General features: G+C 38.2%; 1 protein-coding gene and 1 pseudogene across 1 annotated transcript; one reads left to right on the plus strand and one right to left on the minus strand.

Annotated features, from left to right (window-relative positions):
- The first annotated feature begins 4,742 nt into the window (after positions 1-4,742).
- LOC145232855 (allene oxide synthase-lipoxygenase protein-like) lies at positions 4,743-10,360 on the plus strand. The gene is made up of 14 exons (XM_080097533.1): positions 4,743-4,836; positions 5,123-5,318; positions 5,589-5,720; positions 5,829-6,086; positions 6,356-6,437; positions 6,508-6,664; positions 6,941-7,198; positions 7,459-7,651; positions 8,394-8,474; positions 9,237-9,355; positions 9,425-9,544; positions 9,609-9,743; positions 9,850-9,948; positions 10,021-10,360. Exons 1-14 carry the CDS (start codon positions 4,810-4,812, stop codon positions 10,198-10,200), a joined length of 2,037 nt encoding a protein of 678 aa, XP_079953659.1. The 5' UTR covers positions 4,743-4,809; the 3' UTR covers positions 10,201-10,360.
- A 2,735-nt stretch (positions 10,361-13,095) lies between these two features.
- On the minus strand, positions 13,096-14,613 carry LOC145234264 (uncharacterized; annotated as a pseudogene).
- Between the last annotated feature and the right edge of the window lie 9,698 nt (positions 14,614-24,311).

Below are 24,311 nucleotides of genomic sequence, written 5' to 3' on the forward strand. Positions count from 1 at the left end.
GTGCAGGACGTCCAAAAATTCCAGCTTTCCCTCCCTCTCCTTAGGGTCCAGGTCTTTTGTTGCCAAAATGTTTGGCAGTAGGTCCGGGTGTTTTGTGGAAGCGACAATCAGTTTTTTTTAACTCCAATCGTATGGAAGAGAAGTTCCACAAGTTCCGTGACTCCTGAAAACATTACCAAAACCATTACTGACGAGTGCGATCGATTCGTCATTAGTTTGTTTAATCTCGGAATCATAACAGAGGAACTTCTCTTCCATACGATTGGAGTTAAAAAAACTGATTGTCGCTTCCACAAAACACCCGGACCTACTGCCAAACATTTTGGCAACAAAAGACCAGCGTACGTCTATCCGCTCTTCAAAACCCACAAACTTACTCCTGATCGATTACTTTCATGCAAGATTGAGGAAATTCCTGTACGGATGGTTAATTCAGCAGGCAACACATTTTGCTCCCGTAGTACAGCAATGCTGGAGCATTTATTAAGACCCATTAGCCTAAAGTACTGTCACAGTATCGTGGATGAATACTGTGGGGACCGCCGGCAATACTTGCTTGATCTGGAAATGTGGAAAACTTGCGCAGTTAAGAAGGGTATCATCAAAGGTGACGAATTGTACATTGTTGCAGCAGACGTGATTGGGCTTTACCCAAACGTTAACAGAAAACTGGTGAAGAAGTCACTAGCACACGCACTCCAGCGCCATTCCGGATTAAATGCCGATGGGCGCAAGTGTCTGCTAGATTTTACACTTTTTACTATGGATGCGATAATTGTACAATACAAAAACAACCTATACCGACAGAAAAACGGCATCGTCACTGGGGACAATCATTCTGTGTCAATAGCCAATATCGCTATGCATTTTGTCCTAGAATCGATCTCCCCTATACTGCAAAAGGCACAACTGTTTCGGAGATATATCGACGACATCATCTGGTTTTCCATAGGGGCTAAGGTAACCAACAACATACAATCGGGTTTAGCAACTGCCTTTCGAGACGTTGGACTCCAGCTTACGTTTCGTGTACTGGACCCTAAGGAGAGGGAGGGAAAGCTGGAATTTTTGGACGTCCTGCACATCCACTCCAATGCAGCGACTTTGAGTTTTTTTACTAGTGACCACATCAAAGACACAGCGGCAAATAGATGCTTTCTTCACGGCGCATCGCACCACCCTTCCCATATTTTCCGTGCCATTATTTTGGGAGAAGCATCGCGAATCCGACGGCTTAATGAATGCGACGAGCATTTTCTAGAAAGCTTGGCGCGACTGGAAATAAAATGTGCCAACTCGTCGTTCCCAAAGAATATCACTGAAACCTGCATCAGTACAGCAAAAGGATGGACTGAAAGATTCCCAACTTCTGCTAATGCGGATAAAGATATTATTCCTTGGGCAACTGCTTTCCCACATTTTATAAAGCTTTCTTCAAAGGAAAAGGCGTTAAAACCCCAAGCAAGAGTAGTATTTAAAAAACCACTCACATTGGGAAACATTCTTATTAATTACAGACGCCTGGCGCACAATGTCGACAACTACAACGGATTATCGGCTCCTTGTGGAAAATGTGCATTATGTGGTCACTATGGCAACCACAAGTCTACGGTGACAGAACAACGTAGCCTTAGAACTCAGCACGGACGGAACATCTTACTAAAGCAGTCTCTCACTTGCAAGAATTACGGGATTTATGTGGCAACCTGTCTGCTCTGCAGCAGCCAATATGTCGGCCAAACCAAAAATAAATTCTGTACACGTTGGACGGGCCATCGTACGACCTGGAATTCCTTCCAATTAGACAGCTTCAATCAACACAGTGACAATGCGTCACTTAGCCAACATTACGCATTCAAGCACGCCATCGCGTATTCAAAAAAACCGGACCTGGCTGAATGTTTCAAAGTAACGTTTGCTGAGTGTCCTGATGCCGCCCTGTTGGACCAGGCTGAAGCCAAATGGCTAAAATTAACCGGCGCTACTATCAACATTCAGCGTATGATACTGTCTAAAATCAGATAGTCAATTTATTGGTTGCCTCGTATGTCGCATTTTTGTATTTTGTTTATGTTGTTTCATCTGCTTTCGTTATCGTTGCGCCCTCCTTTGCCTCTTATCTCCTATTGTGCCCGTTCGAATGCTAGGCGCGTTTCATCCGCGTCTCTGATAAGACTTGATTGGTGCGCGGGTTTGGGCGTCATTGCTTGCCAGACCCATACGCGTACAGTTAGCGCCTTTCCACCTGTGAAGTGGTTTGGGTGTTGGTTTTTAGCCTGTTGATGTTTTATCTTCATTTTATTGTTGCTTTTTTCTCGCTTTTACAGAACTGACGATGCCAATAGGCGAAATATATATTCTTAAACCTTTAACGACTGATTCTGTTTCTCTGGAAACCTGTTTCCATAATTAGAGTTAAGACAGTACGATTGTTGCCCCATTTGCCCATTCATAAAACATATTCTGTATCCGAGCATATAATTTGATGAACAACAGAAAACGGAAACACTGCTGAAGAGTCAAAACGGAAGTCATGCAAATGCATCGGGGAGGCATAAAGAACAGTTGTACACTTAACGCAAAACGTTTTATCACTTTTTTACAATATGCTATATTTTAAACTCAGACCATTCCACGAAATAGCAGAAAAATGTTAGATGGTTGCGTTTCAGCATCATGTTGCAAAGCGTGCAGACAATTTCCTAAACCAGGCGCAAGCCGCTGTAATTTTCCTTTCAACACTTGTGCGTGCTGTCAGTGGCGCTAATGTAACAAATGATCAATTTAGTTATGAAGCATGCGGCAGTAGCAGAAAGCATTCAGAAATGAAACATTCCAACGTTCAAAGATAATAATTAATTGCTATTCACGCGAGTCAGTTTGACAATGTCACCGCTTTGTACGAAAAGTGGCTCAAGAAGGAAAAGTAGTACGGAGACTGTATAGGTCAGTGGTTCTTAACCTTTTTGGTGTGGTTTCCCACTAACGTCAATCATCAACTTCGAATTTCCCCCTCGAAGTTATTTTTAAAATCATGTTTTGTGCCCTACGTTAACAAAAAAATATTTTTTGAATCAAATAATTTTGTGGAGCGATTTGGTCTGGTCCCTAAAGGTATACTGCAATCTCATTTAATTTAAATAGTGCTTCTGTGAGAGATTAAACTTTTTGGAATACTGAAGAGTCTGCTCTGCTTGCATTATTCATTTATTGCATCACAATGAACAAAGGAAAGGCTTTTATTCGCGCACAAAAGCAAAGTCATTGATGGTTTTAGTCTTGTCTGTGATGTAACAAACGTCCTTTGGATTTGTGTGTGTCTTGTAAACCTTAGTGAAATTAATCTTACATGTTGCAGAAAATTTTCAGTAAAGTAACTTTCAATGGTTAATTCAAAGCCGGATTCGACCCTCGAGCGCGAGTTTGCTCTTTTCAAGCTTACATAATTTCCCTCCGAAAACATTAAATTTCCCACTAATGGGAAATTTCCCACCGGTTAAGAACCACTGGTATAGATATTGCTCACGAATTAAGGCCATGGCACTTAGTTCTACAATGCCTATAACCAGGGTTGCCATCGACTTGAAATAAAAAATAAGGACAACCAAAAAATATATTTTCATACTAACAAAACAAACGTTTTTGAACAAATCTTTGCATTTGTACGAGCCATGACATATCCAATATTTTGGCCAGAAACAATCTTTTGCAACTACTTCTTGTTTGTAGAAAATACTTGAATCTCACAACAGCTTAGGGCTACGTTTAATGTTACTTGTAGCAAGGATTTGACTAGTAATTGTTTAAAATAATCAAGTCAAAAATAAGGACATTTCTTAGAAATAAGGACAACGAACTTTTCTAAGACATAGCCCTTCAAAATAAGGACAAATCTTAGAAATAAGGACGGTATGGCAACCCTGCCTATAACACATCAAGTTGATTGTTTGGGTTTTGTTGAGTAATGTTGGGAAGTAACTGCGAGCTGACAACGCCGGAAGGATATCGTGTGCATCAAGGGGCAATATGGTTTGGAGGCTTATCGATTGTTTTTTGAAAAATAGCTCACCATAAACAAATGCTTGTTATGGTTTCGCTAACTGGTGCGTATCTGTGATACATGCAATAAAATAAATCTTTTGATAAAGTTTATCTAAGGTAATTGGTTTCAGGCAGAATAAGGTGTTACAAAGTTATCAGTAATTGCGCTGAATATCTGGTACGATTGACTTCAGACCGCCGTTTTTATTTCGGATTTGAGCTGCCTCTATACATATACATGATTTGTAAGATGCTGAAAGTGTCCAAAACTCGGCAACTGTTAAAACTAGATTGCAAAAAGTCCTTAATTTGTCATTAAAAAACTCGCCAGAACGTGCCATGATCAAATGTCCGCCATTTGTCTTGTTTTATATTTAAATTGAATATTTAAATTGATCATTTCCGGAAACAGGTTGTAAAGTGATGACAAAAAAAGTTGAGGCAGTTTGAGCGGGTGTTGAAAGTTACACGAACTCGGATATGAATTGTACGACTATTCGCAAATTGTACGACACATGTTTATTGTTTAAATTAGTATTTGACATGCTTTTATTAGACACACAACTATAATAGTGTTGTGGTAGTTTTCATTTACGGAGTTTCCCTATTCGATTCTATTTATCACTTGAAGAAAAAAAAGAAACCAAAATTTGAGTTCAGTTTGAGCGATAATTTATAAAATGCTGTCTAATCATACAGAGAAAGTAGTTGTTTCTGATTATGTTTAGGTTGCAGGTGTAGGCTTAAAAAACTACATGAAAAGAGAAAATGAGCAAATACGTTTTAACCATTAAGGTAATATTGTAATACATTTGTAGTTTTTAACGCAGAAATGTGGTGTCAAAAAACCTTGCAGTCTAAATTGAAACAGATTATTTGTTACAATATAGCGTTTCGTTACGTTTTGATATCAAACGCAGGTTAAAAGTTAGTCAAAACACTAAACGTCGATGCCGAACATAGAAAATAATGTATGTTAAAATTTAAATAGCATTTGTACTCCAGCCGTACATACATTCCCATCTTCAATAATAACCTTTAACTGTGTAGTTTTCGTTTTGATAAAGCTTATATTGTTTAGACAAACAACCGCTACGTTCTCACTGGTACCAACGAAACGGTTCAAGTGAAAATCACCGGAGACAATGGAAATTCAACAGACTGGCACACTTTGGATTATTTCTTTGAAAACGACTTTGAAGCAGGAGCAACGCGGGATTATACAGTGAACCACCAAGACAGCAACACTGTTGGACCTCCAATAGTTATAACTTTTCGTAAGATTTTCTATAAATTGCAAAACTAAAGTTAACTGCCAAGTCGGTTGCTATCGGAATGCTTTTTGAAAGGGCTGTTGACACCAAAATTTTCTTATTTACGAATACATTGGATTTGTGCTATAGATAGATTGCTGCATACATATTTCTCCTAAAAGCGTTCGTGTAATTAATTTTTATGCAAAACCGTAATACAAACAAAATAAAGCTACAAACATTACCCCCTGTAATCGTGCCACTATAATATGATTTAATCTGCGTAATTACTAGGTTTGGTTGGTTGGAGCGAGTCAAAAAACTGGATGGTTGATCACGTGACCGCTAAACACAACGAGATTGTATACACATTTCCCATTTACAAATGGGTCGAAAATGACGAGGTGGCCGTGACTTTGGGAAAAGGTAAACACACACGTTTCTATAACTTTGTAATTAAAAAAAATGTACATCCCTTGTGGTATCTCAAAGCGTGATAAACAAATTGATATGCGTTTGATATGCGTATTTTAGCCGAACTTCCCCAAAACGTAAAAAGCGATGTCGTGCGAAAATTACGTGCCAGTGAGATTCAGTACAACCAATCTACGCTGCAGTGGAATACAAAATCAACTTCGTCAGCAGAACTTGGGTGGGGAATCTCCCGATTCTTGCTGGTGGACGAAACCAAAGGACTTCCTCGTCTCTACTCAAACACCCTGGGACAAAAGAATCGTGGCAGCCTTTCGGGTTTGGGCGTTGCTGTGAATACTGGAGTTAACTTGTTCCGAGGTGAGACAAATTGTTTCCTACTTTTTTGGGTTGACAACGGTTACGATATTGTTGTTTTATTGTTGTTAACAACGAAAACAAATATAAAAAATTACAACTGATATTTTGAAAACACCCAGCGGCTAACTAGTGCCATTGAGAAGACCTCTGCTGTATTAAACAACAAATATCCATACAAAGTTTGTTTGTATTACAAACTATATGAAAACCCAAGCAGGTTTTAACTAATGTGGTGTAGTGTGTACCCAGTACTCTTCTGATTATGACAGGTCCAGGAGCACTCGAGACTCTGGATGACTATCGACTTCTGTACGAGGGAACCGAGTTCAAAGATCCGCTGTTTTTTGAAGAGTAAGGCATTAAGTTAAAACATAAAAAAGTACATCTGAAAAAAGGCAAAAAAGCAAATTTTTTTCACAAGCTGGAAGAAAGATGTTGAGTTTGGAAGACAAGTTTTGACAGGAATATCTCCAACAGCTTTTCAGCGCTGCACTTCTCTCCCTGCATATTGTAATATAACTGAGCAACATGTCGGACGTATGCTGGAAAAGGGGAAAACTTTGGCCTCTGAAATGGCGGTAATTGGGGGAATAGTTGCGATCGTTCGTTATTAAAACTGGTTGTTTTTTTGACATAACATATGTGGGTCTAATAAAGGCATCATATTCCTACAGTACAAAACTATTAATTTGTTTAAACGTATTTTTTGTTTAAATTTCCATCAACCCCATCGATTCTGACCTATAGCTGGGTTTTTCCAATCCAATCTGCTAAAAATTTTGGCCAAGTGTTGCTAATTACAATTAAGAAAACATCACTATATGCTTTGAATTAATTTTAACGATTTTTCTTAGGCGGGAAAGATTTATATTGCTGACTACAAATACACCAGCAGCATTGAAAGAAACAAAATATTGTTGTCAACAAAATTGTTTTCTTGTGCGGATTGTATTGGTCTTTTCTACGTCACAGCTGCTGGGGATTTCATTCCAGTTGCTATTCAACTAATTCCAGGGGATGCTGAATCGGTTTTTACACCGAGCGAAGAAAATAGCTACGATTGGCTTCTTGCCAAGATCTATTTTAGATCTACGCAGAGTACAGTACACGAGGTACGATAACAAAAAAGTTGTATTTTGCAAATATTTGTTTAGTTGTAGTTTGGTGACGGTAAACATAACAAAGTGTCGCCCAACTGCGCATAAAAACAACAACCTACAACGATAATTAAAACAGACCACGAGTTGTACTTACCCTGCACCGGGATATTTTTTTAGTGGTCCTTTTTAAATTTTAGGATTACAATCAATACAATCATAACTCTTTCATAATGGCCTATATGTCAAGAAACTACAGTAAATTGTTATTTCAGTGGATGTACCATTTTTTTCTGACTCATGGATTGTCGGAAACTTTCTCGGTGGCGACTTTTCGATCTTTACCGCACTGTCATCCTCTCTACAAACTATTGAAGCCTCATCTTACAGCTGTGGTTTCAATTAACGAGCAAGCCCGAAAAGTATTGATTCCACCAGGATCATTGGCCAATCAAGCGATTTCATTGAGTACGTAATAAAAACAAAAGATAAACATGAATGCAATTCGAAATCATTTTTTGCGACAAATTTGCATTGTAATTACAAATGCATCAAACTACAACTTTTTTTTAATCTTTTGTACTCCCAACAATATATTGCAATAATAGTTCATTTATCTATTTTTGGAAAGAATTTAAAGCACAAACATCGGTCTGTGTTTATTACAAATTGCCGTTTTTTATTGCATTTTGCCACGGTAAGACAAAAGTTTAATAAAGTTATCGTAAAATAAAATAGCCCAGTGAAGCTGCTGAGCCATAGTAGTATTGGCTGTGCATTTTGAGGTGAGCTTTTTAACAACAAAATCTACTAACAACAGACTGACTTCAAAACATTGTTTCTGATGTAAAATTGTCAAAAACCCAACCCTTTCCCACTTTAGCTACAAAATGAATAATTAAACTCTTTCGCGCAACCTATCACAATTTCGCCAATTCTGGTGCTGCCATGGGTCAACTACCAACACAAGAAATTTGTTATTACTGTGAAGCATTACCTTAACCCAAATAGCCCTAACCGTCGACATTTTTACACAAATTGCACTTGAAATTCGCGAATGCTATTTGCGCCACCTAGCGGTATTTAGCTAACTTGTCTGGTGTGAGTTTTAACTATTAACAATTCTACCAGTGTTAGTTCAATAAATAAACTATTTTTTCTTTCGCTAAATAAACTATTTTCGAAATAAATTAAAGATGTTTTGCTACAGGTGCAATTGGAACAGTTCGTCATTTCTACAAAGAGTTTAATTTGTCGGACGTTGACGTGGAACATAACATAAAGACAAGGGGTAAATAGGTCATTGTTGCATCAAATTATTTAACTTAGAAAAGTAAACGAGCTCCAATTAAAAAAACGGTTGGTTTACTTTAGCATGATCACTATTTAAAACACCGCGAGCTTAAAAACAAACATAAGACAACCTACACATCAATGTTGGTTAATTGTAACTAATCAAACAATCACTTTATCCTACTGACTCTTGTGTGACTGATTAAAACTTTTTTGGGGGGATAAAACTCTTCCTAAATTCCAAAAGGATTTTAAGAACAGGGGCCCCAAATTACTGTGTTTAGAACAGGGGAACATCAAAAATAACCTTCTAGATTCTAGAAGAAGATCAGCACTACATAAACTTTTGTTACAGAGATCAGTAAAACGATTAACGATAATAACATTCATGTCATTTGTTACTATATAACTATACTAACCACGATAAAAAATACAAATGATAAACAAAGGGACAAAATCAAAGAAAACTCGAAAAGCTGCGTGTTTTCTAATCCTGATATTTACGCGCCAAGTCGACACATATGTCTCTACTTACAGGCCACAAACGGGTGCAGCTGCTATAGTTTCGTTAATTCATCGTAAAAACAATGCAAAAATTAGCAGGTTACACAAACGCAAGAAAATAAATGGTGACGTCATAATGATTTAAGAATGATATGTGAATTTGAGCTTGTTTATAGTTTTTCTATCGACAAGTCATAGCACCTGTATTTTTCACTGTTAATCCAAATTTATTTATCATTATCAAATTAAAACCTAGGTGTGGATGATCCAACACTGTTGCCAAATTATCACTATCGCGATGATGCATTGGATATATGGAATGCATTGAAGACTTACGTCAGTAGAGTCATAAAATTCTTCTACAACACTAATCAGGTATTTTTTAGCAGTTCATATGTTTTAAGTTGTTGTGCATGTGAAAACCTTTTTAACTGGAACCTACAGGACGTCAAGAACGACTTTGAGCTTCAAGGTTGGGCATCTGACTTGGCTAAAGAAGGTTTTGGTTGGCAAGATGGAAATACAAGGGGAATGCCAGTAAAAATTGAATCCATTGATGACTTGGTAATAACAGTTTGTTTATTGATTTCATAAAATATAGCATTTCTATTAAAACGATTTTCTGCAGATTTGGATTTGCACAATCATCATCTTTCAAAGTTCAGCTCAGCACGCTGCAGTAAACTTTGGACAAATGGAAACTTATCAATTTGTGCCAAACGCTCCTGCAAGTATGGTGATGCCACCGCATAAAAAAGGAGAAGTAAGATACTGCTCTTAATATTTTAACACATTAAAAAACATATCTTGGCATAATGACAATCAAATATTGTAAAGATAAAAAATATGATATTTTTTTCGTAACGCAGGGAAGCCCACAAAGAATTATGGATTCTTTGCCTGGCCTGTCGATCAGTTCGATTTTGGTGGCATTTGCTTATGCGTTGTCAATGTATGCACAAGACGAGGTAAAAAAGCACACTATTTCAGAATTTAAAAGTTCGGTTAATGTACGTTGTCTGCATTTTTCCATTCGGCAGGTATTTTTGGGTGACTTTCCCGAAGATCTGTTTGTTGAAACAGAGGTTCAACAAATCCAGAAGGATTTCAAGGCAGATCTGAATAAGCTTGGTCTCAAGTTCTACAATCGCAACAAATCACTGAAGCATCCATACTGGTATCTGTTGCCTGACAAAATTCCAATCGACATAAACATCTAAATGACGTTTATAAGTGCGTATTTTACTTGAAAACGGTGACACATGTGTATATTGCATACTCAATGATTGCTTGAACACTTTATATATCACCAAAACATATCAAATATGATCAGTGTTATATTCCAGAAGTATTTACGTGTAATAAATGTGTTGCAAATTATTTACATATACCACGAAATTAATAAAGAACAGTTTGGTGGGGGACGATTTACGCAAAACCTTAAGTAGAACGGATCCTGCACTTATTTGTTCTTTCGCATACGGACGAGCCAAAATACCACTGGTCAAACCATAATATAATAAAGAAAGTCATAAATCCACAACATTTATTAACAAAACTTCATACCACAGTGGCGCTCAATTAAAGGGTTGCCAAAAGCCTTCTCGAACACTGCACTAAAAACCCTGGTTCAGACGCGTTCGAGCACTGATGTCTTTAAAACAAAAAAACGCCTAATACAACTGTACGAACAGTGGCCCACAAAAAGCTTAAAACATGCAAAAAAAGACTCGCGACAAAACTACTAAAGAAACAAGGAAACTCACGTCACGTGATAGAAACCTACTGGTCAGTTACTATCGTCCTAACGGCTTTCTTTGGTTAGTAACACCTGAAATGAAATGGGAGGACAGGGGAGGAGTTAAAAGGTTTAGTGACCGCAAGTGTGCCGGGAGTTAAATTTCTGTATGGTGTAAAACAGTGTGTCAAGAAGCAATTGAACATTCAAAAAGTAAACGTAATAAAAAGAATAAAAAGATGTTAAAAGGGTTAAAGTGGAAAACATGAAAAACACATGTTGAAATCAAGATAAACTCGATTTATATGGTAACACCACAAGATTCAGTAATAAGCTTACACGCCTCGAAACGTACACTCGTACAGAAAAATTGAATGCAAAGTGAAAAACAAAGTGCTCTAACGTCAGTGGCAATGAAATGTAAATCTGTACAATAATAGTTTCAAAAATAACAATAAACACACGCGCAGGTAGTAAACAAAATTAAAATAAATGGCCAGAAGTCACGCAGGTCTTTTTAAAAACCACATTGATTTGTTTTGATCTCAAATGTTATACCATTTAAATGTGAAACCATGAGTCGGCAACCTACAGCATAAAGCTGGGCGACATTGCCTCAGGTAGTCGCACCAGAAAAGTGGGGTATATTTGTGGAAAAAATCTACTACAGCCATACCTCATCGCAGCAGCACATTTAGCCAACTTTTCGAAAAGAGCGCTAATATCTTTTTAAAACGGTATACTATCTCAAAAAATGCTGACGGTTAGGGCTGTTAGGGTTTGGGTAAGGTATTATTCTTAAAAAAAACAATAAATCTAACTTATTACTTAATGTATAATTTTCGAAAAGTAACTTGTCAACCCTTCCTCCACAACTTATCAGCATGTTGGTAACTTAAAGACTGTTTTTTTTGCGTCTAGAAAGCTATCACAAATCTATTAAAAGGCGGGAGCCTGTGGAATTTTCTGTTCGGTATAACTTATTAAGAACCAAAACCCCACATATTGTCTCTGTGATAGCAATGGTATTTTCTCTGTGATAGCAATGCTATTAACCTGTATGTTTTGTTAACATGTCTCACCATGCTTTATAACGCATGTTTGGTGTTGCCTAAGATATTTATTGAAGCCGCCTGGAATTTTGTTCACAGTTCGTACTCAAGTCTACTTTGCCGGATGATTTGACAACAGTTGTTTTAAAAGAGTAAAAACGATAAAAAGGCAAGCAGCGCAGATATACAGTCGCAATCGCAACACAACCACCGCTCAACACCAACTCCAACTGCGGGCTTCTCAGCCGCGTGGGGCCACCTCCCCTCGACAATTCGTTACAGCGAACACGACATAGAAATATGTTATGACGTCATAAATAGGTGACAAAATAAAAACGTAACACACTTCCCCCGGTACATGTTGTTGTGCCCCCTGGTACAACGCTAAGCAACAAACAGTATAATGCATGAAGGTAAACCCATGACATTGATAACAAGAAATTTTGTGTCCGAATGAACTGACATAAACGTTTGATACAGGCGTGGACATAAAGTGAGAAAGAGTAAAAGCAACTTAAGTGCATAGTAAACAAACAAAGAAAGAGTGTAAAGCAATAAACAAGAAACAATATGTACTAATTTCATATTAAATAACGAATTAAAACAAAACAAGCGTGAGGGAAACAAAACAAATGTGCCACAAAACAAAACAACTTTTTTCGAACTTTAAATGTTAGGCGACATAAAGGAAGTGACTTAGCTAAGGTGACAATGTAAAGTCAAACATATTAATGGAAACACATCAGAATGTAATCTGTAACAAATATTTGGACATAACAAGTGAAAATACAACGTTCCCGTTAATGCTACGTGATAACACATGGTTTTGTGAAACACACAACAAAACTTCGAGCATCGTATGTGTCAAGTGTAGCAGCACACATGTATGGCGATCAATCAATACACGACATGAATAATTTGTTCTTTGGCTGCGTATCTATCCGGGGGCTGGGTAAAATCGTGGCTGTCGTGTTTGACGACGTGGTCGTTCTTTATAGGTCTGCCGTTCCCTGTAACGGCCAGGGTGTTGTAAAATAGGAGTCGATTGTCCTGTACCTTTTTCAATTACTTGTTCGAGTGCGTCTCTTTCTTGCTTCTGCAATGCCATCTGGGGAACCCAAAGTTCGCTAAGCGGCTTTTGGTGTTCATTATTTCCCAAACACGCGGTTTGTTTACAACTCTTGTGTTTGTTACATACTCGGCTGCTGCAATGCCGTCAAAACACGCTTTCATGCTCTTCTAGATCACTTGCGTTGAAAGCGTAACGTCCGAGTGTAGCGGGCACGGAACTGAAACTTCTGTTTTTGGACGAATAGCAATAGGGTTTAAAAGTTTAACGCTGTGACTATGTGAAATCCTGCACTGTCCCACCATAACCGGACAGCGTCATCAACTTGTAGTTTACCACATAATTTTGGTTCTGTAGAAAATCCATGCCTAGTATACACTCCTCTGTAACATCAGGTGATACATAAACAGAAGCAGGCGTTCTAATACCGGCGACTTTAAAGCAAACATTTATTAGTCCTTCCATTCGAATGCGGCTACCGTTGGCACAAACAAAGCGCAAATTACTTCGGCAAGACTTGATCTTAACGTTTGTAAGTTTCTTACTTACAGCACTTGACACCACACTGACAGTGGCCCTAGTATCAATTAATGCAAACACAGAAATGTCATTAATGTTAACATTGGCATACTTGCACAGACTCTCGTTTCTGTAAATCCTATGCGTTATTGTATCTTGATGCTTTACCTCGGGCTCCTGATAGCGATAAGGGAACGGTGTCGTTTGTTGGGTACTTCTTTGCAAGCTCCAATCCTGTATACGTGATCTTCTTTGACTGCAATTTCTCGCAAAATGACCCTCGCCATTACAATTATAGCACCGAAATCTCTTGCTCTCATTTCGCACCTCGTTTTTTTCAAATCGCAGTTGTTTGATTTATTTAGCCAAGAAACTGATCCGTGACTGGGTCAACTTCAGGCTTCAGTAGGGCAACATCGAAGTCCCGCGTGTTTTCGCTGTTCACAATAAAGTCGTCCGCGTTGATTGCTCGACGCGACGCTTCTCTGAAGCTTGGTTCTTCCTTCGAGCAATATTTGCGCTGTAAGGTGTCTGCGAGGCGTTTGTCCCGGTAAGGCCGGTAAGCAAAGAAGTGTACAGCATTGCATTCCTCAGTTTGTTGTCTTCTGGAAATGCTTGGTTTCCAAGCGCCACAAGAGCCGACATGAAGTCTCTGTTGGTTTCATCCACTGTTTGAGTGCGTCTCGCCAGCCTTATAGCCTTGCCCTAATCTTCGTATAATTGCATGCGGCAACGGCAGTGGCTCGTTTCTTTAGCTCCTTATAAGCCACACCACGCAAGTTTTCATTTTCAGTTTCTAGAATGTCAAACCTGAGAGCAGATGGTAGTGCCAACAAAAATGCACGTCGTTCAGCACCATTTGCCTCAACGCTTTCACAAAAAGATTCAAAGTTATTGATAAATGATCGAATATCGCTTCCTGCCTCAAATTTTGGAGGATGTGAAAAGAGATTCATTCTTCTGACAACAGCAGTCCTGGCGTGCTCGCCAAATTTTCTGTTACGCCTTTTTTCGGTTCTGCTGCAATAACGGGCTGTCAGTACCCAAATTAACTTGTATTAAAATATTAAAAGAGTAAAAACGATAAAAGGGCAAGCAGCGCAGATATACAGTCGCAACACAACCACCGCTCAACACCAACTCCAACTGCGGGCTTCTCAGCCGCGTGGGGCCACGTCCCCTCGACAATTCGTTACAGCGAACACGACATAGAAATATGTTATGACGTCATAAATAGGTGACAAAATAAAAACGTAACACAACTTGTGTTGCAATCTATTGCGCTGTGTAACGTAACAATCAACTGCCAGTTTTGTGTGATAATGCAAGTTGAAGAACTCTGGTGTGGGCAGTTTGTGGGAGGCCTTTAGCAAAGCGCCTTTCAATTCCCCCTCGTTTGACGTTCCGCGCTTATAACCTGGGTGTGTTTGCGTGACGTTACAGCAGTAGTGCTACAAAGTACCCTATTCACATATAAAATGTCACATACAAACAAGATGTAGAAATTAAATTTATATGTGGGCAATGCCACGTGAATGCATCCCCGAATCTAAACAGGAAACGCAACACGGGGAGAATTTTGAAACGCGCCCCCAAAAGGCATCAAACTAAAAAGTCCATCAGCTGTTACCCACAAATGTACGACACACCACAATCTTCTACACCAGGGGTTGGCAACCTTTTTTGCAATGCGGACCGTTTTTGAAAGTGAAATTTTATCGCGGACCGGTCTTCAAAAAACTACAGATATGTAGCAATAAAAACGCTTAAATTAGTTATCGTTCCCGGAATACATTGGGAGAATGTTGTATAGCATTTAACTTAAAAAAATATACGGCCCGGTAACGAACTCCTCGCGGACCGGTACCGGGCCGGACCGGCGGTTGCCGACCACTGTTCAACACGACAAAACGTATTTCAGTACTGACGTACGCCGTGCTCAACTGAAATCAGAACTAAACTATGCTTTTTAATCAAACAAATGTTAATTAATTAATTAAACGATAGTTAATTACAACGACACACACGCAAAAACTTGTAACACATAATAAAGTGAGAACAAAATGATAAAAAATGAGAACAAAATGATAAAAAACCTGGAATTATTGTCCTGCAGATATTCTTGGCGTTGTTAAACCATGTTATTCAGAATGTCCAACATTTAACAGTTTTTTGAATTAGTTATCCGATTAATGTCAATCGTTCTAAAATAAGGAATAATAATTTAATTGGGGTGATTTATGTGACTGGCAAAACGTGAAATCAAAGCAAGAATGTCAAAGTGTCTCCTTTTGACGAGTATTGGCCGCTGTCTACATTGTCGGACCCCATTGTTACGTTGGTGCAACTTAGTGTTGAGTCTAGACCAGGGGTCGGCAACCTTTTTGACGACGCGTGCCAATTTACAACGTTTTTCTAAATAATTGTGGTTCGTGCCAGCAGATACGAATAATAAACAGAAAGCAGAGTGTTTTGTGCATGTAAGGCTGAATTTTAAGACAATGGCATGATACAAAGCATAAACAAGCAGTGTAACAGGGTAAATTGTTGCTTCATATGAACACGCAAATCGGTTGGCGTGCCATGAAAAACCACCTGCCAACCTTGGCACGCGTGCCAGGGGTTGCCGACCCCTAGACCAGTGCTCTTCAACCTTTTTAGTGGCACGGAACCCTCAAGGTGTTTTGTCAAACTTTGCGGAACCCCCATAAACTAATTTTAATGTAATACAAGTATCATAGAAAAAACATACATTTTACTTAGCACACCCCAAGCGCAAAAGTTGACTTCAATTAAACGATTCACTGAAACGCATTGCCATGTTACTTGGATCGGTCGTTTCTACATTCTTGCAACTTAGCCAAAGTGTATCAAGACTGTGTTTATTACGTCACAATTGATCAATGGTGTAACCAAGGACAACTAGATCGTACAGGCGAGCATTGCTGTTCACAACAATGACATTATGAATCATTCTTGTTTGAATTGCTACACCAAACCGCTGTGAACCCCTGTGCGACTCTTAAAGTTCACGGAACCCCTGTAAGGGTTGTACGGAACCCTAGGGTTCCGCGGAACCCCGGTTGAAAACCACTGCTCTAGACCAGTGCTCTTCAACCGGTGTGCACGGTACACCCTAGGGTGCACCAAAATATGCATGGGGTGCACCAGTCTGAAAAGGTATACAAGGGTGCATCACAAACTTTGAACCACTAATATTAGAGATATTCAGGATACTAGAAAAAAGAGGTAGTTTCCACTGATGTACAACTCAGGTAGAATTTTTCAATGTTTTATCCCCATGTCAAGTTTGATAGTGTCTTTGTTACATTCGGTTATATTAGGATATCGAGTGTTGGCTTTTTCGCCGATGTTTTATAGAAAATTTGCGAACATATGCTTGGAGTATTGGTAGCAAATCAAGCATTTTTTGAGAGCTTCGCTCGGTTTTATTGGCATAATGATATGCATAATGATTTTTCATATCGCTTATTACCTAAGTTTACCTTTTAAGTAAACAGGGTGCATGACTTCGTCAAAACAACTTTAAGGGTTCACCAAACCAAAAAAGGTTGAAGAGCACTGGTCTACAACTCCATATGTCATCTTTATGTTGCATTAAAATGCCTGTGTATTTCAAAACAATTGCAATTGTTGCGTTTCAACCGACGTTTGTTCGATCAATGGCGTCACTACAAGCGCGTTTGCGCTTAGCTGGAAACGTTTTAAAACCGAAGACGTAACTTGAACAAAAATGACATTGTGATGTTATACAAAGGCAGGGGCGGCTCGTGCGAGGGGGCTGCGGAGCTGCAGCACCCCCAGTATTTTTACTTGACATTCCTATTCCAAGTTGTTATTCAAAACAATCTTTACATATAGTTTTTATGTTTGATCAGTGTATACTAAGAATAACTTTTATGGCATTAATCGGCCTTTTATTAAAATAAAATTAATAAAAAATTTGTATTATTTAAAAGAAATTTTTAAAAAAATAATAATAACAATAATAAGTTATCTATGGCGGAGCTGCAGCTCCAGTTTCGTGACGTTTCATGACGTTTTCAGTTGTGCGCATGCGCACTTGGAAAAGCTACATGCCGGGCGAAATAGGCGAGAGGGGGCTGTGGCTCGCGCAGCCCCTCCCGTGACGTAGCGCTGGTTGTGTTGTCTGCTTCGCGTCAGTGAGCTCCAAAGCCAAACCCGTGTACTGTGTTTTTAAGTTCGACAGTGAGTGCAGTTAAATAATTATTTTGCTATCATTAAATTTATTGTTTGACTGTTAGTCGTGACTTTTTAAGATGACTGCAAGTGGGTTTTAGTTTTTACAGTTATCATTGAATTAAATAAGTGTATCTAACACCTTGAAAAAGAAAAAAAGGTCATCTAACACCTTTAAAAGTCACAATTAACCTTTATAATAAATAACTGAATTAAAAAGATTTATGAAAGTATGGGACAAAACATCTTCTACTCCAATGTCATGCTGGAATAAGCAACAACAAGAAATACTCAGTTTTAGTTCCTAATGCTACCAAAGAAAAATTAAATTTGTGACTGTGAAGTTAAATGCCTCACTGAAATTCAGGCAATATCAAATGCAGAACATACAACTGCTAGCAACAGGAATTTTGAAATGATACTACAAGACAAAAAAAGAGTGAAGACAATTTAAAGTGTGGCTTTCTTAACACACCATGTTGACAGTATTTGCAACCAATTGCAGTCATGTGTATTGATATAATGGACATGTACTGTTTGTCTGAACAGTAGCTGCTAAATTGCTTCACAGGAAGTGTTTCTTAAGAATGAACATTCTACAGACAAGATAGTAGTGACACCAAGCACATCCTATTGTTGACAGAGAAAAGCTAGTTACTCAAATGAAAATGTTTCTGTAGATCTGATGTTCATGATTACTTTGAAAATAATTAATCTAGAGATGATGTTTTGACAAGTTAAATTACTAGGATGAAAAATCCTTTTTGCTGTTTCCATGATTCTTTCAAAGGCAAAACAGTTCTTTTTAACACTGAAAAAGATGCCAATTTTTCTGAGGAACACCAATATTTTCAAAAGACTTGCACTTGCAGTGCTAGTACTAAATAGAAAAACAGTTTCTTAGTTATCATTTGGGATTAAGGAAGAAGCTATCAATTATCATGCCCAAACTATAACTTCATGATTCATTTTGGTTGGAAAAAGGAACCACAAGATTTAATAATATGGTTTAAATTTAAGTGAGAGTGTTGTAAATTTTAAAGCTTGAAGGCGTTTTGCACTTAAAAAAGGAATGTTAAGCTATTTGCCAGCAAGCAGCAATTATAGCAGCTAAGAAACTAAAATACAATCAATAGTCTGCACACAAAAATTCAAGAAAGATGTTTAAATGAAGAAGTTCTGAAACCAATGTAATGTGGTTGTTAAATTTGTTAGTTATGATACCAATAAAAAGTTGTATGGCTAGTTTTTTTGTGTGACAATAATCTGTGAAGTGTCATAGAATATGTTGAAAACGCTGACTGTGACTAAATTTACTTAAATGAAACATGACAATTTTTGTTGTCGAACTGAAATACTTCGACCTTTTTCGACTCATTTATATCTATTTTTTTCTATATTTCTGTTGTGTTTTACCGTATTTACAACCGCTTCGTTTCGAAGCTGTGCCACGTGTGTTTTTGTTTTTCACATTATTACTGAACGTTATTGTGTTTGGCCCGTCGCTGTGCAAGTAAACAAAATACACAAATGATGCCGTCTGCTGTTTACACTCGTGTACATTATTGCGTAACAAAAATTACGTCACAATGGAGTTGCTAATTAAGATTTGTATTACTTGCACAAAACAAGTGGCTAGAAAACTAGAAATGTAGCTTTTCAATATATTGCCAACTTATATATGTTCAGTAGAGGCTAAAATTTGTGGGGGCAGCACCCCCACAAATTTTAGGCACGAGCCGCCACTGACTGGCGTTTTTGCTTTTTTTAATGAACGTTTGGGCATTGTTTGTCAAAGGGTGATCTCTTTGACCTAACAAAATCTAGGTTAGATTGATTAGCTGCGCTTTTACAATGCAGGTTAAGGTTATCTTTCATTTAATGACTGCTTACGTCATGAATGCCCCTGTTTAGACAACCAATACAATAGTAGTCTCTACTCTCTGACAAGACATTAGAAAATTAGATGGGAATCCGAATGTTTGTGTCAGGAGTGACATACAGCGAGTGTACCATTGAAGTTACCATTGATTTTTGTTTGGCGCTTTTTTGTTGTGGTTGGCGCTTTTCTGGGAGTTTATGGCACTTTCCAGCAATTTTTATCTGGCAACCCTGCCGGTACATAGTTTATTTTGAACCAGTTCAGTCCTTCAATGTTATTTAAAGCTTTGCAATTGAGAAATTTAATTATTACTATATTGCTTCAATATTCCATGTTCAATATGATACAGCAATTTATTCAAAATTAAGGTGGACAAACTGGCTATATCCCGGCCTTTAGCTTATAATAGGACAATTAATTTGGCAAGGTCAAGTGATAGTTAAAATAACCACAAGGAAAGTCCGACTAACGAGTGCAGACTGATCAGTAACGTTTGTTTATATGTTGTGCTTCAGCCTACATTCTACAACCCAGCAACTCAAGAACTCAACACCAACCTAGCAACCCTACACATTTTGGCTGTGATCAAAGAAAATAATTTTGGAGCTTAGATTAGGCTACTTGACACCGTAAAAACTTTATGCTGTGATTGTGCTCGGGGGGCAAAGACGCTTTCCAACTCGGAATCACTACCTTTTGGCCTCCCCAATAGTACTCTTCCCTAAATTTGGGTCTGAAACGCGCCTAGTCGAAAATGCTTCCTTCTGCGACCCACAAAAGTATAGGCCTCAAGATCACTTAACCAAAATGTCTCCAGGGGTACAGTGTTTGTAACAGGACAAATCTTCTGTAGTAGCCGGAGCGGTCACATCAGGTAAAAAACATTTAAAATCGCATTTTGCCGACAAAAGTGGTGTACCTAATGAATCTAGCGACTACGTGTTTCGACTATGCACACCGATTATACACTCTTTGCGCATGCACGTTCGCACACTTCGGCGGTTTTACAAACAGGGCTTTGCTGGCGTGTGGGCCGTCAATAACACTAACGTATTTTTGAAATTAGATTTTATGCCAGATGCAGTGTATAGGCGTATAAACTTATGCGTGATGTGCAAGAGGCTCCTGTGCCGAGTATGAAGCTCTTTCGCCACTCACGCTGTTCTCGCCACTCACGGGTCATTGCAGTTATTCAAATAACAGAAAAAGATCCCACACTAGTGAAATACAGTTGGAGCATGGGTGGACGCAATCATGCGCATTAAGAATTGTCCATTCGTAAAATAAGTAATAATAAGAATAATGGTAACGTTGCAGTAAAAGCAAAAGGTAATGTGGTAACAAACGCTACAATAACAATTCGCAAATGGAAACAAACCGTGGCGATTGTTACGTCACCGACTATTATGACACTTGCTCTACAACAGTGTTTCCAAACTATTGGTCGCAACCCAAAGTTGGGTCGCCTAAAATTTATTTTGGGTCGCGGGCATTTTCTTTTCTTCGTTGTGTAACGTTTTTAAGTTCCCCACGGGTTTGAACTGTTGCGTAATAATAATTTCATTACCAAATTTCTTGTTTGTGCAATGGTTGATTTTGTTTGTGACGTCATTTCCAGCTCATTGTAGTATCGTATGACGAATAATGCTCCTAACCTGCTCTAAATCTTATATGGTAATGTTAAAAGACGAATAATATGTTATATCTGGTGAATTTTTGACCCAAACTTGCGTGGTAATTTTCATTTTTCAAAAGCTTGTCTGTTTACTGACAAAATTTTTAGAGATATTTAGGTTGCGTCAAAAAAAAATTGGGAACCACTGCTCTTACTAAATAATTTTAGATTAGACAGCGCGACCAGAGACTACTTAGTACTTAGTACTTAGTAGTCTTTGGCGCGACCAAAAAGGTTTACCTTATCAACAAAGGCATCATTTATTAGGCTCTTGATATCAACAAAAGCATGACCTGTATCATTATGTTACAGGGGGGACGGATATTTGGTTGTCCACAAAGATATTAATCTACACATATTCGCGAAACACCCAAAACGAAACTTCCTTTTAACCGCAAACATCACGTTCCATGCCTTTGATTTAGTAACGTCATAGCCTAACTGCTTTCAGTTGACATTTGAGCTATTCGTTATCGTAGGTAGGTGTAGTAAGGCTGCTTAAAATAATGAAATCATCACTATAGCTACATAAAAACAAAATGTCAATTCCTGAAAAAGGGACAACTTTGTTCTATAAATCTAATGCAATAATTTCATATCAATAAATCAGCGGTTCCACACATTTACACGTTGTGAATAGTGTCGGCAAAGAGACTTTTGAGGAAGACTGTTGCGCTTGGTTGAGACAAAAAGTGTCTAGGTGTAGTTGAGAATATGTTGCCACATATTTTTGCCAAATAGATTCGAATTCAATTCGATTTGGCAGTAAATGTGACCTGATTTGACAAGTTTTTGTTTATGTTACGAAACAATGACACATAGAACTTTGATTGTGACGTTACATAAATGCAATTGTGTTACAAAGCTTGCAAGATTTGGTTTGCTCTTAACACATGTCAGGTGAAGCAAACATCTCATGTAAATTTGGGGAAATTTACATAACGGAGATTTAAATCAGTTAATCTAATGTGGCTAAACAAAGTGTTACCTTCTAACCCAGTGCTCTTCAACCGGGGTTCCGTACAACCCTTACAGGGGTTCCGTGAACGTTAAGAGTTGCACAGGGGTTCACAGCATTTTGGTGTATAGCAATTCAAACATGAATGATTCATAATGTTATTGTTGTGAACAGCAATGCTCGCCTGTACGAGCTAGTTAACCTTGGTTACACCATTGATCAATTGTGACGTAATAAACACAGTCTTGATACACTTTGGCTAAGTTGCGAGATATATGTAGAAACGACCGATCCAAGTAACATGGCAACGTTTTCAGTGAATCGTTTAATTGAAGTCAACTTTTGCGCTTGGGGTGTGCTAAGTAAAAATGCTTGTTTTTTCTATGATACTTGTATTACATTAAAATTATTTTATGGGGGTTCCGCAAAGTTTGACAAAACACCTTGAGGGTTCCGTGCCACTAAAAAGGTTGAAGAGCACTGGTCTAACCTTTTGTTCGATACCTTCCAACCGCAACTACAAATACCTGAATCGAGGCATTCGAATAGTTTGCTTCTTACAACAACTAAACAATTCGTGAATACAAATAACTAAACTGTTAATTCGAATTGATACATTTTAAAAAGTACGTCAGTATTCATCAATACGCTTGGAGTTTATTAATACACGCTTGGAGTTTATTCGAATAGTATTCGAATTACACGTTGTTGTTCTTTGGTAAACTGTTCGTGAACACAAATACTTGACATGCTTTATTCGAATTGCTGCCACTTAAACATTACGAAACAATTCGTGAACACGAATACTTGACTCGCATTATTCGAATGGATACATTTTGTAAGTGCGCATAAGTAATCATGAATACGAATACATGCTTGGATTTATTCGAATTACATGTCGTTGTATTTGGGTCAACAATTCATGAATACAAACACTTGACTTGTTTTATTCGAATTGCTCTTACTCAAAAATTACTAAGGTATTCATGCATTCGAATACGGTCATGCAGGTATTCGTAAAGTATTCGAATACAGGAAGCGTGTATTCGACCCCATGTCTGGTAGTAGCCGCACAAGCCGAAGAAGTCTTAACAGATGTTTAACCTGTAAAGTAAGCATGATGTAATTGTAGAGTGTACATAAAACAAACAACTATAACAGGACGTTCAAAATGACTTTGAGCGGCAAGCTTGGGCACACGAAATTGCTTACAATAGATTCGGTTGGCAAGATGGAAATGGGGATTAGGAAAACAAGGGGAATGTCTGACAAAATTAAATCGTCCCAGGAATTGGTGGGTTGATGATAAGCCTCGCACGGAAGACATTTATTATTTTCAAAGTTGTTGTGTTTGCAGATTTGCATTTGCACAATTTTAATCTTTACCAGCACTGCACAACACGCAGCTGTGAACTTTGGAAAGATTGAAAATCACCGATTTGTCCCAAATGCGCCATCCTCGAAGATGCTAACACAAAAATGGAGAGGTAAGAAGAAAAGATAAACTGTTCTTTATAAGAACATCAAACTACATTATGTTTAGTTAATCTTTTAGGGGTTGTTCGTTGTTAAGATAATATTCGTTTGACTTGTTGTTTTAGTCCGTTATCCAGCAGGTTTCTAGATCCCACCTGACACAAAATTGACTATACATATACCTATATATATATAGATGGCATATGTTACAGGGTAGCACAGAAAGAATAATGGATTCGCTTCCTGCTGCTTTGATTGGTTCGGCTGCTGTTGCGTACGCTCCTTCAGTGTATGCAGTAGACGAGTTAGAAATAAAACATCATAACCGAACAGATTGCAGTACAGTACATATGTACGGAGGAAAAGCGTGGGTGCTTTTGAAAATCACGGCACGTTGTGACATTTTTAGTTCGTCAAACTGTATAAGCTTCCGCTACTTATTGTAGGGCTGGTCTGACAGGCCTTAAGATCACGAGTTCACGACATACATAATATCCGGTGACTTTTAGGTTTTTCTGGGCGAATTTGTCGAGCGACTATTCGTAAAAAAAAACGCTCCTGAATTTCCAGGAGGACTTTAAAGCCGACTTGCTACACCTAAGCCGAAAACTTAACAACAGAAACAAATCACTTGTGTATCCCTACTGGCATAGGCCCCGAGTTTTACACAAATGCAAGGTGGCGGACGTAAAGTATGACGTCATAAATGCGTGAAACCGCAAGAACTCAACTCAAAGCCCT

Source organism: Phallusia mammillata, chromosome 6, assembly GCF_965637545.1.
Source record: "Phallusia mammillata chromosome 6, kaPhaMamm4.hap1.1, whole genome shotgun sequence".
NCBI lineage: Eukaryota > Metazoa > Chordata > Ascidiacea > Phlebobranchia > Ascidiidae > Phallusia > Phallusia mammillata.

Coding starts and splice junctions, on each gene's coding strand:
- LOC145232855 (XM_080097533.1), top strand. CDS start 4,810: ATGAGCAAATACGTTTTAACCATTAAG. Junction 6,087..6,355: donor TGGAGTTAACTTGTTCCGAG/GTGAGACAAATT, acceptor TGATTATGACAG/GTCCAGGAGCACTCGAGACT. Junction 8,475..9,236: donor ACATAACATAAAGACAAGGG/GTAAATAGGTCA, acceptor ATTAAAACCTAG/GTGTGGATGATCCAACACTG.